The 16,556-nt window shown below is 46.9% G+C and overlaps 1 protein-coding gene across 1 annotated transcript in view; it reads left to right on the top strand.

The window, feature by feature from the left end:
* CUX2 (cut like homeobox 2) overlaps positions 1 to 16,556 on the top strand; it is a 221,138-nt gene that overhangs the window by 124,913 nt on the left and 79,669 nt on the right. Inside the window, exon 2 of the mRNA XM_053669843.1 lies at positions 13,298 to 13,408. Coding sequence (XP_053525818.1) covers positions 13,298 to 13,408 — 111 coding nt within the window. The remainder of the gene's footprint in view (positions 1 to 13,297; positions 13,409 to 16,556) is intronic.

The following is a 16,556-nucleotide window of genomic DNA, read 5'->3' on the forward strand; positions in this document are numbered from 1 at the left end:
TGCCCGGGAGAGAGCTGCAGACTCCAGCCTTTGCCGTTTCTACTGTTTGGGTCCCCTTCCCTGTGTCCCCCCAGCTCCTGAAGAAAGCCCTGTTTCTGCCTGTCCCCTACTCTCTTCTCCCCTCTGTCCTCCCCTCTGGACCCCTCCCCAGATGGTCTGCAGGCCCACACACGTGGGGGTGGAAGTGCCTCCCTGGCAGCCTGTCTGAGGCCCACGTTCCAGCCACGTACCAACGCATGGCTGGTGCCCACAGCTGCGGGTCTAATTCATCTTGTTCAGACGAGACCTTCTTTATACTTAGTTTGAAACCATTCAAAAAAAACACAACTGTCTGAAACCACCTTTAAAATTCCTACCTCCTTCTCCCACCCAACAACTTTTTTTCCTCCCCTGACTGTTCCGTTGCTTAAAAATGGCTTAACCAATTTGGGTTATTTTTAGAAAAATGCCTGGCATGTTGGCTGACAACCTGTATTCTAAGTTTCAACCTGATACAGAAAAGACAGAGTTTATAAACCCCTAGGGGAAAAAAAGAGAAAGAAAAGAAACGCAAAATGCTGCTTCAGAATAGAAATCATCTGAAACTGACCCCATGGTTCCCGGCCAGCAGAGCGTCAGGTGACACAAGGGACAGGCCCCAGCCACCAGCTCATGGTTTCAAGGGCACGGGATGAAGTTTGTTCTTCTGAGCCTTCACCAGCATCTCTGGGAGAACTGGAGCCAGTATCCTGTGGTCTGTAGGACAAGGGACAGACAGGACACTGGCCTGAACTCTGGTTCCTCCACTCCCTGTGTTCTTGAGCCAGAAGTGCCTTCTCTGAGCCCTCAGTTTTGCCATCTGTGACATGGGGGTTCTGGGAACCACTCAGGTAAAATGCTGACCACAGAGCCTGAGGCCCAGGGACACCCAGCGACGTGTCCTTAAAAGTCTGTTAGTATGATGACAGTCTGACAGAGGACAGAGGGCTCTGAAGAGAGCGCTGGTGTGAGCTGTGTGGATTATAAGCAGCAGCTGAGCAGAGCGTTCCCTGCCTCCTGTTTCTTCTGAGATTTTTACAGCTTTACTGAGCTACAGTTTACATGTGATAAAATCTGCCTATTGTGCATGTATAATTCCCAGTTTTTAGTGTTTACAGAGTTGTGTACCCATCACACCATCCAGTGGGAGAACGTTGTCATCACCCAAAAAGGTCTCGTGTGCCCATTTACAGTTGCATCCTGATTCTACTCGTAGCCCCAGGACGCCACAAATCTACTTCGTGCATCTGGATTTTCCGGTCATCTCATGTAAATGGGATGATACGCCATATGCTCTTTTGTGTCGGCTTCTTTCACGTGGTAGTATGTTTCCAAGGTTCATCCGTGTTGTAACAGGTCTGAGTATTTCTGTTCTTCTTTCATTGCTAGATAATATTACATGATATAGATAGGCCACGTTTTGTTTCTTCACCACTTGATGGGCATTTGGGGCGTTTCCACTGTTTGGCTGTTGTGAATAGTGCTGCAATGAACACCCGTGTACAGCCTTTGTACAAACGTGTATCTTCAGTTCTCTTGGGTAGAGGAGGGCGTTGCTAGGTCATAAGGCAAATTTATGTTTCACTTTTTAAGTAACTGCCAAACTGTCTTCCGAAGGTACCATTTCGCCTTCCCCCCGGCAGCATGTGGGTGCACGGGGTGCTCCACATCCTCCCCAGCACTTGGTCGTGTCTTCTCAGACTTGAGCATGTGTTTTTGGCCCCTAATTTCAATCATATCAGGGTTTGGTCTGGGAATTCTGGGAGCTGCCAGGGCTTGGAGAGATGAATGACAGATGGGGGCATGGGATGCATGGTAGAAACCCTCACGTCTTAGGTGCGGTAAAGCAGTGCTGCCCCGTAGAGCTTTCTGTGGTGACGTGAATGATGGGTACCTGAACCGTCCGATGTGGTGGCCACTAGCATCTGAGGTTACTGAGCACATTGAAATATGGCCTGTGAGACTGAGGAACTGGGCTTGTAATTGTACTTCGTTTAAATTAACTTAGACGTATTAAATTTAAATAACCACACAAGGCAAGTGTTTACCATACTCGATAGTGCATTTCTAGAGGTTCAAGATCACTGTTCAGTATGTCCCAGGTCCCGGGTGAATCTTTCCAAGGATTGGTCAGAACTCACCTCTCTTTGTCACAGACAGCTGGGGTAGATGTGGGGCACAGGGATATGGGTCTGCATGTGTCCCAGAATATTGTGTCTAGCAGCACACGTGCCTCAGGGCAATGCCATAATTCTGGGGATTTAGGTCAGGATATGCTGTGACCTGGGACAGGTGACCCATTCTTTCTGAGCTTCTGTTTCCTCATCTGAAAAGTGGATTAGAAACATCACTTTCAAAGGACTGTTATGAGGCTCAGGGAAGAACAGCTATAAATCCCTTAGCACCATGTCTGTCACTTAGTACGTGCAGAAGGGTATCAACGTCTGTCACTATCTTTACTGCTGTCATTCTGCCTGGTCCCCAGAACTGTATAAATGCCAGATAACCCCAACAACATGGGCAGTGACTTTGTCTACTCCTCCATTGCTGGATCCCCAGCACTGGAACAGCACCTGGTACATAGTAGGCACTCAAATAAATGCATGTCTAATGGGTGGATGGATGGATGGATGGATGGATGATTATTTGATGTGCCTGCCCTACCCCCTTTAACAGAGGAAGGTCAAGGGCACAGGGAGAAGTTGCCCAGCTGGACCAGATGTGTTAGCCCTAAGAGAGTACATAAGGATCCCCAGCCCCTCACTCGACACCCACCAGAGTGGGGGCTACTTTATTTTCTTGGTGCCATGAGGTTTTGCATTCTGAGAACTCTGGAATATAAAACAGTAATCAAGGGCAGGAGGAAGTGATCAGATGTGGCTCCCAGTTTGTGGCAAGATAATTAGGTGTTTGATTGGCATCCTCTCTCAAGGACAGCCTCCTGCAGCAGGACCAGGGTTGCCTTCCTGCCTGATGCATGAGGGTGGGAGTGGGGCCCTGGAGGTGGGGCAGAGCACTGAGGTGGGGACAACTGCAGAGGATGGGGGTTTGGGACGCGAGTTGGCCAGTTCGTGTTTTATTTGTTCCTTTACTCATGCATTCATTCAGCAAGTATTGAGCACCCGCTGTTGTGTCCAGCATTGAAGATAGATACGTCAGTGACCCAAAGTCTCTGTCCTGCTGAAGCTGACATTGGAGGGGTGGGGCTTGAAGTAAACATGATGACTCCAGTGCTGTGGAGGAGAGACAAGCAGAGAGTGACAGGAGTGGTAGGGAAGGGTGCTTGTTGTTTTAAAAGGATGTTAAGATGGGCCTCTGTGAGAAGGCGACATGAGCCAAGATTCAGAGGAGAAAAGGGGCAAATCCATATGGGATGCAGGGAGAGGGCAGGGAACAGGAAGAGGGAGCTGCCAGTGCAGAGGCCATGTGGAAGGAATGTGCTTGCTTGAGGTGTTCAGGAGCCAGCAAGGATCCCATGCTGCTGGAGGAGAGTGAGTGAGGGAAGAGTAGAAGGAAGTGAGGCCAGAGGTAAATCACGTGGAGCTTTGATGTCCTGGTGAGCCCGTTGGCCTTGAGGTGGGGATCATTGAGGGGTGTGAGCAGAGGACAGACAGGATGTGACTTAGGTTTAACAAGATCCCTCTGGCTGCTTCTTGGGGAAGGGACTGTAGAAAGGTGAGGGCAGCACTAGGGAACCCAATGAAGAGGTTCCTGTGGTCACCCAGACAAGTGATGACAGTGGTCTGGCCCAGGGTGGCCGCACTAGAGAGGATGAAAAATGGTTGGATTGAGCTATCAGGATGTGCTGATGAGAGCAATGTCCCCACCACAGTTTGGGGCCTCAGGACTGTGGTGGCCCCAGCTCAAGCACCAGGCTTGTACCCAGAGCACCCCGCCCTTCCAGACACCTCTTGTAGCCTAGGCCCCCTGCCAGCCATGAGTCTCTCATCCTGCATGCACTGCTGAGAGGGAGGGGTCCCCACGGCTCCATTTAACAGTGGTGAATCCTAGATGCAGAGAGGCCGAGGGTCTGCCCAAGCTCACGGAGCCAATAAGCAAGAGCCTCAGGCCTCTAACCTGATCTTTCTGCCAAATGCAGGCTCTTAGCCTACCTCCAGCTAAAAGCAAGTTGCCACCTGGATTTTCTGGAAGCCAGAGCTGGGGGAGCTTCTAGCAGAGCCTGAAGGACTGTAGCCTTAATAGTCTGTTTGCTCTGTGTGACCAAACCCTTTATGTGGGCAGGACCTGAGTCTGGCTTCTTCTGGCAACATTGTGGGTACTTAAATAATAACAGAGTGAATGAATGAGTGGGTGGCTAGGTAGATGGATGGATGGACAGACAGATAGACTAACCAGACCCAATCATGCTCCTGCTTTTCAGGCCACATGAGTCCTTGTTGAGGGAGACCCAGGAAAGGATGCACCATCAGTATCTGAAGGAAAGAACCTAGAAAGACATAAGTTCACATTCCCACGTAATTTTCCAGCTGTGTGACCTAGGCAAGTGGCCTTGTCTCTACAGGTCCCTTGTGTAAAATGGTACCTACATCATAGGACCATTCATTTGCTCCCTCAGCAGACATTGTAAGCCACTGCAAGCCAAGTATTATTGGGAGAATTAAGTGAACTTTTGTGTGGCAGTTAGCATGGACAGAGTATTATATAATAAGCTCTATGGAACAGTTATTATATAAAATTCACTAAGAAGTTGGCAGTCTCACCCACACACCTAGGCCTCAAGGTTGGGCTCTTTGACCTGACTGTGAACTATCACCCTGGCCCAGCTGATGGAATGTAGTAAAGCCTGCCTGGCTGGAAACTCTTTCACATAGACACCGCCCCTTGCCCCGGCCTCAGATAATTGGCCCAATACATCTTGGCATCTGAAATTTACATACGGTGCAGGGAGTGATGGATGGCTCTGGCAACCCGGGCTGTCTCTCAGCGCGGCTCAGTTATCCATCTCAGCAGGTTGCAGAACCATCCATCTTGTCTTGTCCCCTTGCTCACGGCAGGCCAGCATGTGCCCTCCACCCCAGGTCATCCCCCCTCCCAGCCGCCTCCAAGAGCCAGCCTCTGAGGCCCATTTGAAGGCAACACTTGCCCTGTGCCCCACAGTGTCCCCTGAAAACCCTCCTGCTTTGTGTTTACCTGGGATTCTGATGGCAGAGCCACGAATAGCTCCATGAACCTGAGACATGGAATGGGACATTTGGTGCCCCAAAGGGGGCCCTACCTAGGTTCTACCACAAAGGATTTCTCATGCTTATATCTACTAACAGTCATTCATTCACAAATGTACGTTGAGTGTCTACAGTTAACCTGGCACTCAGAAGAGTTGTAGCTGTGAGCAAGACAGGCCCAGTCCCCACCCTGAGGGTCTGACATTTCATTGGGGAGCATGAACACTGAAGACGCTAGACAATGCGCCAAGTACTTCACTTCGTTCTTACAGTCTGGTTCTCAAGGAATCCTCTTAATAACACTATGGGCTTAAAATTGTATCCTCATGTTAAGACACAGAAATTGAGGTTGAGTCATTTGCCCAAGGCCATGCTGCTAGTAAAATGTCAAAGCTAGAATCTGAACACAAGTCTGTGGTCTCTGAACCACATCATTTTTACCCAGACAGACCAGGCTCTTTCAGGGCTTCTGATACATAGCATTCATTTATTCATTCATTTGACCAACAAACATTTCTAGAGTGTCTACTGTGTATCAGAAACTGTTCTAGGCACTGAGTATGTAATAAGAAGGGAGGGGCCAGATTCTCTGCCTTGCTGTCATGGAGTTTTCATTATAGTATATAAAATAAGTAAGTAAAATGCATAGAGTATTTGATAATGGTACATATTAAAAAGAAGAAAATGAAAGGCAGGAATAGGAAGACCAGTTAGGGGGCTGTTGGTGATTATCCCATTCCCTCTGCCTGGGATGTCTGTCTTCTTCATTCAACACACTCATTCTTCTGGACCCAGGTCAGAAGTTTCCCCAGATCACGAGAAATCACCGTGCTCTCTTGTGTTCCTTTGATGCTTTATTTATACTTTTCATATCTTAGGCACACCACATTCAAGTTGACCTGTTTGTCTTCCCCACTGCACTGTGAACTCCCTAAGGACAAGGACTTAGTTGGTTGATTTCTATATACCAATACCTAGCCCTGTCCTGGCACAGAATTTGAGCTCAGTAATTAGTTGGATGAATGGATGAGTGGATAGATGGGTGAGTGGGTAGATGGATGGCTGGGTGGCTGATTGATGACTGAGTGAGTGATTAGATAGATGGATGATTGGATGAGTAGATGAGCGGATGGTCGGTTAGATGATTGGATGGAGGTCAGATAAAGGGCTTACCAGCCAGGGTAAGCCCCTGCCCACGTTGGGAACCACACAGTGATTTAATTAGAAGAGGTGGGTGAAACTCTACCTCTCTCCCTTGTCGAATTTGTTTCCATACCCATCTCAAATATAGGAGGTATATCAGGGTTTCACACTCCTCCAAGCCTGCATTGGAATGATATCTCAACACGATGGCCTTTGTCCCCTTTTACCTGAATTATTTATGCCCTAACTTGTCTCCTTTGGTTTCTGAACTCTTGGACCATACAGCAGTATCTGATTCATCACTGCTGTCTCCCTTATCTAAAAGCTAGCACATCAGACAGAGATGATGGTTGGATGGATGGGTAGGTGGGTGGATGGTTGGGTGAATGAGGGTCCAGCATCTCTGGTTGCATCTCCCTATAGTGAAGAGAAAGCAGAGTTCTATGTCTGTATTTGGGGAAGTTGGAGACTATATTAGAAGTTTGTTCATCCTGGTTTCCTATACCTGTCCTGGAATCTCAACTGTCACTTTGCTCACAAATCCTTACAGGATATAATAATATAAATAAAATATTTAGTATAGTCAATAAATATTAGTATACGAGGTTTGTCCAGAAGGTGTCTAGCCATGTAGTATGAAAAATAGAGGCATTTATTGAAGAAGTTACAAGATACAAGAAACATTGTACATAGGACAATGATGCCTCAGTCTCCTTCAAAGTAGGCACCTTGGGACCTCACACAGTTCTCCCAGTCACCATCAGCTGCTTCATCGTATTTTCCTGAATCTCATCTGTGGTCTGAAATCTCTTCCCTGTCAAAGGTGATTTTAGTTTTGGGAACAGTGAGAAGTCGGAGGGCACCCCAGATCTGGGCTGTGGAGGAGCTGGATCCCCTGGGTGATTAGGTGTTTCACCAGAAAACTGCACAAGACGTGATGACACGTTGCCCTAAGCAGACACATTGTTGTGATGAAGCCGCCAATCATCAGCTGCCCACAGCTGCAGCCTTCTGAATCATCTGAATGGTTTCCACGGAGGAATGTTCAAGCTTAATGCAAAATTTGGTGCAGATTCATTGTTCTGCTTGCCCAGTCATTTTGAATGCAGTGGCCACACAGTACACATGTTCACTCAATGTCATCTACTGCCCTCACTGACCAGTGCAGGGAAATCGTCATTTTTCACACATGCACATTCCAGTCCACTGCCCTTGGCTGCCAGGTTATATCGATGTTGCACAAACGTTCTCATATTAACAGTGGCTGGACTTCTTCTGCATAGCTTTGTCATATATATAATAATAGGCACTCAAAAATGTTAGCTATGATTTCTTGATTTCTATAAGGAACTTCTGTGTAAGAATTCACCTGAAGGAAAGGTTCTAGGGATTTAAAAAAATAAAATTGGAGGGAAAATATCAGAAAGGGTTAACAGGCACAAAGGAGATGCCCAGGATTGGAGGGGAGAGTCCAAGAAGCCTTCCTGGAAGAGGGGACATTTGAGTCCAGACAAAAGGATAACTAAGATTAACTTCAAAGACAGAGTGAGATCATCTAGATGATGGATGAAGTCTGTGGGGCCATTGAGTTGGGAGACCTCAGTGCACTTGGATTTCTACAAGGAATTCAGTCTGGTTGGGAAGGAACCAAGGAGAGGAGAGAGTGGGAGGGGCTAGCAGGAACCCAGTGATGCTGAAATCCGAAGGATGGAAGTTGTGTTAGGGCAGTGGAGAGCCCTAAGTGGGTTTTGAGTAGGGGAGGGACATACTGAGGAAGAGTTGTTTCCCTTTACAAATCCCTTCAAGCCTTGGAAACACCCGAGGTTCTCGCTTCCGTAACCCTGATCCCTAACAGTTACTGCATTCTTTTAGAAGGTCTCTTCTCAGAGTTGGTGTAAATTAAGGTGATGATGTGTTGTGTGGAGGTGTCTTCAGAGCTGAGAAGAGTGTGGACATATATTGGGGGAACTGACATGCATATGCACAACACAGATTGTGTTTTGTGTGTGTCTCCCCTATAGTTCAGTGGGTTGAGTGTGGGCCTGCAAACCAAAGGGTTGCCAGTTTGATTCCCAATCAGGGCCCAGGCCTGGGTTACGGGCCTGATCCCCAGGAGGGGTCATGAGAGAGGCAACCACACACTGATGTTTCTCTTTTTTTTTTCCTCCTTCCCTTCCCCTCTCTCTAAAAATAAATAAATAAAATCTTAAAAAAAACACAGCATCTAGCTCAAAACTGTATACATAGTTGACACTTCGGGATCAGGTGTTAAATTTCTTTCAAAATTATGAATTCTTGGTAATGTGAGTCCCAGTCTCTCCTGGTTGGGGAGACAGTTGAACTAAGATGCTTGAACTTGCCTCCCCATAGATAACCAACAATTTTTCTTCCCCATGCAAGACCCACCGTCCCCTCTGAAGAAATCCAGCCTCTTACATCAGCTCTGTGGCTTGGGCAGGTAGCTAAGTTGTCTGCTCCTGTTTCCTCATCTCTAAAATGGAAGAATCAGATTCAGTTAATGTTTGCCAAAGTGTGGGGAGCGCACCCAATGACAGGACATGAGATGGTTATTAGCAGTAAGTAGGTCTGGCTTTAGAAGGGCTTGACTCGCATCAGGAGGAGCCGTGGGTTACACTGCCTCAGCCCTTCCAGAAAGTCTGTTTGGCAGCTCACTACCTGGACCGCCCCTCCAGCTCTTGCCAACCAACCCTCTGTTTTAACAATGACAGGCGGCAACGCTTTGTTTTCACCGAACTTTTAACTGCTGCAACCTGTTGGTGGCATAAGATTCTCTAGTTATTAAACATTTCCTTTTTAAATGCATTTACTTAGATTTTAAAAACAGAGGTTCTTTACATGCAGGTCAAGAGAAGACAGAACTTATCTTTGATGCTCGAGTAAGAATACTGGTTACCTTTAAGCGGTGCTCACTAGAAGGGGCAGGAGGACATTCTGCTGAGGTGCTAGAAATGTTGACATTCTATACCTTGATCTGGCCAGTGGTTGCAAGGATGTACAGTTCTGTCTTAAAATTGAACTTGAGGCTCTGCACATCTCAATCAAAAAGAAATAAATAGGAGTTGTTTTGAAAATATAACAATTAAATGGAAATTCATGTGGAGTATCAATATGGCAGAATGCATGCAGAGTGGTGTGTGCAGTTGAAGTTTGGACAGTAATTCTGGCTCAGATGTTCTGAGACTCTGAGTGCCTTGGAGGTCTAAGCCTTCAGGTTACCCAGCACCTGGAACTAGGGGCATTCCCCTGGCAGTGGGCACTTACAGCAGGCTAGCAACAGGGCTGTCCCTCCCATCAGAAGAGCCCTTCCTTGCCACCCCGGCTTTTTCCTGCTGCTCCTAGTCCTGGGTGCAGTTCAATCCCAGCTTCCTTTCTCTCTGCATATTGGCCCAAGCCTCAGCTGCATCTATCATCTGCTTCAAGCTCATTAAAATTATTTCTTTTTAGTTGCAAATGGGCTGTTTATGATGATCATTATTTGAATGGTCTGCGCCGGGCTCCGGGCTGTCTGTCTGCTGCTGATGGCCGGTTAATCAGATGAGTCTCCACCCCGCCTGGGCCTGGCCCAAAGTCTGGGGCTGTGTTAATCATAGCTCCCTGGGGCTGGGGGCTGGGGGCTGGGCGGGGATCTGGAATTCTGCTTGATCATCAAAGGAGAGGCTAGCTGTGTGTGTGCACCGTGGTTCACTCAGTTTCTAAAACTTTACTCAGACTGCCTCTGGTTTATGTGGACCAGAGGGGTTTTTTCTGTTCCTTCAAAATACAGTGTTGTGAGCTTTTTATTTTAAATGTGTTTATTTTTAAAGATTTGTCATTTCTGTCACTGGCCCACTTGCTTTGTTGATGTTCAAATATCCTATCTTTTAGGGTGGGAGAGAGTGATTTTTAATGTCTTTGCTTGATACAGACTTGGCATTAGCCTGTTGGTCTTATGGGGTTTTTTTTCTTTTGGTGAGATTTTTACTGATCTGTGAAATGTAAAACTGTTAGAATCAGTGATCTAGCACGGTGTTTACTGAGCTCTCAGTTTATCTAAATATAAGATTAATACCGGCCAACATTTATTGAACACTTGGTACTGTATTTGATGCTTTTCTCATTTATAGTGTTTCAAATGAGCTCCCTGAACACCCCCCAGCTAGTGGGAAAGTGGAGTAGAAGCCCTGTGAAGAGCGGGGCGTTACAATTTTGCCTTTATAATCCACCAAGGAGATGATTCACACCTGAATTATTAGAATAGACTAATTTACTTCTTAGTTCCCTGATTGAATCACCTAACAGACACATTAATGTGTTTGTTACCTGAGATAATGTTTGCAAGGAGCTAACCATGATGCCTGATGCGTGTAAGCACCCAATAAATGATAGTTGTGATCATTATTATTGTTGTTGTTGTTAGTAAGCTTACCATAGAAATTCGACAAGAAATTAGGGTTGAAGGATGAGCATATTTAGACAGAGCTGAAAAGAATATGGACATAAGTCATACCATCTACTCCTCTAGGGTTGAACAGGAAAGACTCCAAGATCTGGGCTTACATGGGGCCAGGGCTGGGGCCCTGCTGATATTCCCCAGCCTGATCTCACCTCTTCTCATTGGAAATGTGGACAGAGCAGACAGATTCACACCCCCCAGCATTCTAGGAGGTTTGGATGGAGGGAACCGGGGTAGTCGTGTCAGGCAGGTGAACTTACCCTCCTCTGAGATTTCCTCTCAGAGCCTGGTTCGGATGTTTTGAATGAGGAGTCCAAGTCCAGCCCCCACCAGGTATATTGGTTGCTGTGGTGCAGAGAGGGACGGTAGTCCAGAGATAAGAATGTGATGTCAGATACTCGACCATCCAAAATCAAGTGATGTCAACTCAAGACCCAGTTCTGATTGTCCTTCAGCAATGTAAAAAATCACATCTTTGTCTTCAAGATGGACAAGAAAAACTAAGGACAACTGTGAGCACTCTGCCACAACCAAATTGACTGTGACACTCTGGGTTCTTCTTTCCTGCCAGGTGAGGTTCTGTCCACCTGGCTGCACCACCTGGTTGGTGTTTGTCTCCCTTTTATTTGTCTTATTGCTGAAAACACAGATCCCTTTCCAATCATTCAATTTTTTTGGTTGTGGTTGATTGTAGTATCTTTATTGGAAAATGATTATTTTTAAATGATGGTAAACCAAAAATCTCCATTTTTCCCCCTTCTGTCACCTCGGCAGGTTGTTAGAAACTGTTCTGTTTCTCTCTCCTATGGCACCTTGTTCCTCACCTGGCTCAAAATTCCACGGGGCATTTGAGCCCTAAGTCCCTGCACCTTCAGGTTGGTGTACCTACTACTGTAGCACAGAATTTGTTTCAGCACCTTGGAGAGCACCACAGGTCCTATTCCCAAGCCTATTTTAATCGCTACTTTATGCCTGGACCTTCTCTCTTCTGGTTTCATGAATCTCCAAAGAGGTTGGACATTTGTCCAAAAATAGAAATTCTCTCCCTGATTTCTCCCAAAGGCTCCATAGGCAGACACACATCCTGAGTTTGGGGCAGGCTTTCCAGCTTCCGATGGGTGTGTTTTATGGTGCTATGGTGAACTGCTATTGAGCAGATTTACCGACTCTCAGACATGATATAAGACAATTACCATGCGTTTTGTCTCTTAGAGGGAAAAGGATTTGCAGCGGTTAATAGTACTTTTATTTCATTATCTAATGGTAAAAGTGTTTCATTGTGTGTGCAAGATGAATGCATATTAGCAATGACAAATGGGGTCTTTCAGCACGGTGCTGGGCCTCATCATACATATGTTAGATTAAAGAGTTCACCCTAGAAATACACCCTTGCATCTGTGTGTGTGTTTTTAATAAATCTGATTGCAGAAATTTATTGCATCACCGGATTTAGGAAATTATAGGGCTTGATTGCTGCAGATATAATCGGGTGATAGATACAGAAATGCTCCTCGAGTTATGGTCCAGAAAAAAAGCCCATCTCGGGATGGTGCAAGAAGGCAGCAGACCACATAAACAGAGTATTTCCTGAATTATGCAAATGAAATCCATGACAACTCGTGGTGAATTGTACTGCCTGTGTGAAACTGCCACCGTTAAAGTGAAGAAAGCTACAAGAGGAGTGATCAAATACACATGTACAACCAGGAGACGTTGGCCATGTGAGCTGGAGACCCCCCCACTCCACCCCTTACTCTCTTTTTCCCCTCCATGGTGTGTCCTGTAAAAACCTGGCCTGACGCCTTCATTGCACATTAGCAAGGCAACCTCCTAATTCATTTCTCCTGAATCTGGGCATCTTCAGCGAAATATTTCTTACACTCGAAGTGAACCGTACATGATTTACTTCAGGATACACAAAAGGTCAGCTTGCTTCTTATTGGCACCTTCATTTTTCCAAAATCTGCTGAAATTAAAAAGCCATCTATATCTTAAAAGGCGTATTTATGAACCCTTAAGTGTAAGTCAGTCATAGTTGGAACAGTTCCCACCTCTGATATATGAAAGCTGTCGACAGCACTTTCTTCCACTAGGATATGCCCATACAATATGTCGCACTTTACTATTTTGACACGGTTTGGAGATGTTTTTCTACAGTTACTGACAAGCTTATGCCATCACTCCTTTGGAAATTTAAGAGGTGGTGCAGGAGGGTGGGGGAGAGATGAAAAAAACAACTCCACCCACTTTATGGGAGATTATCGATCTGCCCCGACTGCAGACCAGCAAAAAGAGCTGTCCTGGATTTTTTTTTTTTTTTTGGTTGCATCCCCAGTTTCGTAAATTATTCATTTGTACCAGGAGTCAATATCCTGTCTTTTCTCAGCTTCGTAAGTTAAGAAAACTTGTTCAGAATACTATTTTATATGATGATTAAAAAGGAAAAGTAGGAAAAAATCTTTTTCTTTTCTCTCTCTCTCTCTTTCTTTTATTGTTCCAGAAGGAGCTTAATTCCGTCGCTTCTGAGCTGTCTGCACGGCAGGAGGAGAGTGAACATTCTCATAAACATTTAATTGAACTCCGCCGGGAATTTAAGAAAAATGTACCTGAGGTACAGTATATTTGCTGTTACAGAATTAACTCAGTAGGAATGCATATTTTTCTCTGTTCAAACTATATTTTGAAAACTGTAGACATAAGTGACTAACAAGAAAAGAAGCTAATTAGCCCCAAAGAAGAATTACGGCCCCCAACCTTTCAGGGTTTCTTGGCCCTGTGGTGCTCAGCGGCCCTGTCTCAAGTAAGGGCGGATGCTTCTGCACCAAAGCCATTGTTTTTGAAGGCTCTATAAAACACCCATTTTCTCCCCACATTCATATAAGTCAAATGCTTGGCCTTGATGGCAAAAGCTATTTGTATGGAGTTCTTGATTTTATTTTGCTTTTCCATTGGCGTCTGAGAGATGACAGCTACAGCCACCCACTTCCTTCTTCCCTCCGTCTCTGAAACCAACTCCCACCCCCACATAGATGCCTCGCTCTTCCCCTCCACCCTGTCCCTTACAGCCCCAGCCACCAGCTTTGTCTTTCCCAGCTGCCAGGAGGGTGGTCCAGATAATGACTAGCCCTAAACAATGTAAGGGCCCCATCAGGAGAAGGGGCTAGAAAGGACTTGTTTCTGTTCTTCACAGGGGTGAATGTGTGAATTCCTTTCCCTCCTCTCTCAGGCCCCCTGTGGCTTCTCAATTTTTTTTTTTTTAATAATGGTAAAGTAAACACAGATAGGAAAAATAAAGCCTTCTGACTGCATGTAATGTTGGCGGCTGGGTGGCACCTCAGAGTCATTATGGGAAACAGAGGCCCCAGCCACCCCCAAAGCTGGCTGTGCTCCTCCCAGCAGTTTAGCTGAGCTGCCTGTCCACACCTGCTCAGGTGGCCCTGCTCTTGGAGGAGGCGAGAGCTCCTGCTATCAGACCTGGAGGTGTTGATTCCACTCTGCCTGCTGGAATCTTCTAGGGGTCCTGGTGCCATCTCGCTGATGGAGGAGGGGTCCGTGGAAAGATGGAAAAGACGCAGGCCCACCCAGGGGTTGGGCCATGTGGACAGTCTCTTAGCTGTGAAATCCTCTTCACCCAAGTCACGAATATCTTTGATTCTTCAAGACAAGAGAGGGAAGTAGGATCTAGCTAGAACTTCGCCATGGAGCAAGTCTGTCAGGAATCGAAGGTGTGAGAGCTTAGGAAATGTGCGCTCAGAGAAGGAGCAGGAATCTCAGATCTGTTTTCTATGCTGTGGCTTCAGAAAGGCCACAAATACAGTCCTTGGTTTGACTCCAGGAGCTAAGAATGGTGATACTTAACGACTTTCCCTTCCCTTTTAGAACAGAGAACAGCTTGGTCTTTCCATGGATTTTTCTGCCCAGAATGAGTACCAGAGGCTTTGCCTCTGTCCCTCCAGTCTCTGGGAAGCAGCAGAGATGAAAGGCAGCCTTCCATCTCGTCCCCCTTCCCTGGGCCCAGGCAAGGAGGGAAATCCAGGCCAGGTTTTAAGCCTCGAGTTCAGCTTACATAATTTTAATACTGCATAATTATGCAATTATGTAATTAGGAGGAATAAGTTTCCATTTCTATTATAGTCGTGCCTCTGAAATTTTTCATTTTTGGAGCTAGTCTCTCCTGATGGGGAGAGTCATGCTAAGGCTTTACTTAAGAACATCATCTGGCTGGTGGCCAGCACACGGCCCACGGGTGCCTTTGCTTATCTCCTTTGAGGGCTTAGGCAGACAGTGCCCTGGTCCAGAGTCCTGCTAACCCCTCCCTGTGGAGCCTCACTCACACTCGAATCCCCTAAACTCACTTGAGCGTGGGCTTCTGAAAGAAGCCTCTTTGGGGAATCTGTAGACCCACATCAAGTTCCAGCCATGTCACTCAGGACTTTGAGCAAGCCAGCCCCCTGTGTGGCCTCGGGCCCCCTGTCTGTAAATTCAGGAGGCTGGAAAGTTGGTTCCTGAGTCCTTCCTGGCATTGCCATGTCCTGAACCTGAACCAAAGGTGTCCTGCCCAAGTGTTTTATTGCTCCACAGATTTTACAGTAAGTTGTCAATGTTTAGCATCTCAGGAGATTTTACCCAATAACCTGGGTTTCCAGCATCTTTGAGACTGCTCAGTAGATCTGGCCACACAGAGGCTCCGTGCCCACGTGACAGTCACCACACAGAGTTGAGCAGCTGCCACCCCCATTAGGCTTGTGTTCCCTTAAGAAGTTTGCCATGGGACCTCCCGGTCTGCCTCCCTTGTGTCCACTTCCCCATCTGACGGCACTTCGGCTGACAACCTTTGACCTACGTTGTCTTTTCCATTGCTGTGGTTTCTTAAAGATCAAATCCACTAGGTTCACACGCACTCCCTGTGTCCCTTCTGAAGATGCCTAACACATATCTGTATATCCGCAGCTCTGAGAAGCCCTATGGGACACATCTGTCAGTGAGGAGAGGAGCCCGGGACCCAGAAGAGGGATTTTTTTTTCCCCCAGCGCAGAAGCCACACTACCTTATTCTTTACCTGAGCATTGGTATTCTTCTGCCCATCTCTTTTCCGTCCTGCTTCTCTCTGCTGTCACCTCCTTCCCCATGCTCTCAAGTACCCCCAGCTCCTCCTCCTAACGGGGTGCGGCACATTTCTTGTGGGCCCTGGCTGAGGGCAGTAGGGCAAGTCACCAGTGGGGCTCACAGGGAACTGGAACATTTAGGGTCCAGATCTTGGGACACTTGATTTTAAAACCCCCTCTCTTGCACACTGGGGAGAATTCCTAGGAGTTTACCAGGGGAGCTCTTGGGACTTGGAGCCTCAAGGTCACTTGTGCAAAGCAGGAAATGAGGTTCTAGAAATAGGGGGCTCCCTTCCAAAGGCAGCCCCTTGTCACAGAGGTCATCAGACCTTTACAGAGCCCTTCCACTGAGCTGGATGCTGTGAGGGGTGACCCAGCCAGGGTGCCAGAAGCCCTGTGCTCTGGTGAGGAAGGAAAAGCAAATGCAATGTGATATCACTAAAGTGCTGGGTGGGGAAGCAGAGATGGCGACCTGACAGAGATAGCCCCTGAGCAACACCGAAGGGACAGGTCTTCATGAGGGGACTCTGGTGACATAACCCCAGGTGTGGGGAATTGGGGTCACCTCTCCAGTCCCCACTCCAAAGAGTACCCACAGTAGACCACCAGTCGCACAGGTCTTTTGCATCAAAGAGGATTCCATGATCAAATCCA

The sequence above is a fragment of the Artibeus jamaicensis genome, unplaced genomic scaffold (assembly GCF_021234435.1).
Source record: "Artibeus jamaicensis isolate MK-2021 breed Jamaican fruit bat unplaced genomic scaffold, CSHL_Jam_final contig_525, whole genome shotgun sequence".
Lineage (NCBI taxonomy): Eukaryota > Metazoa > Chordata > Mammalia > Chiroptera > Phyllostomidae > Artibeus > Artibeus jamaicensis.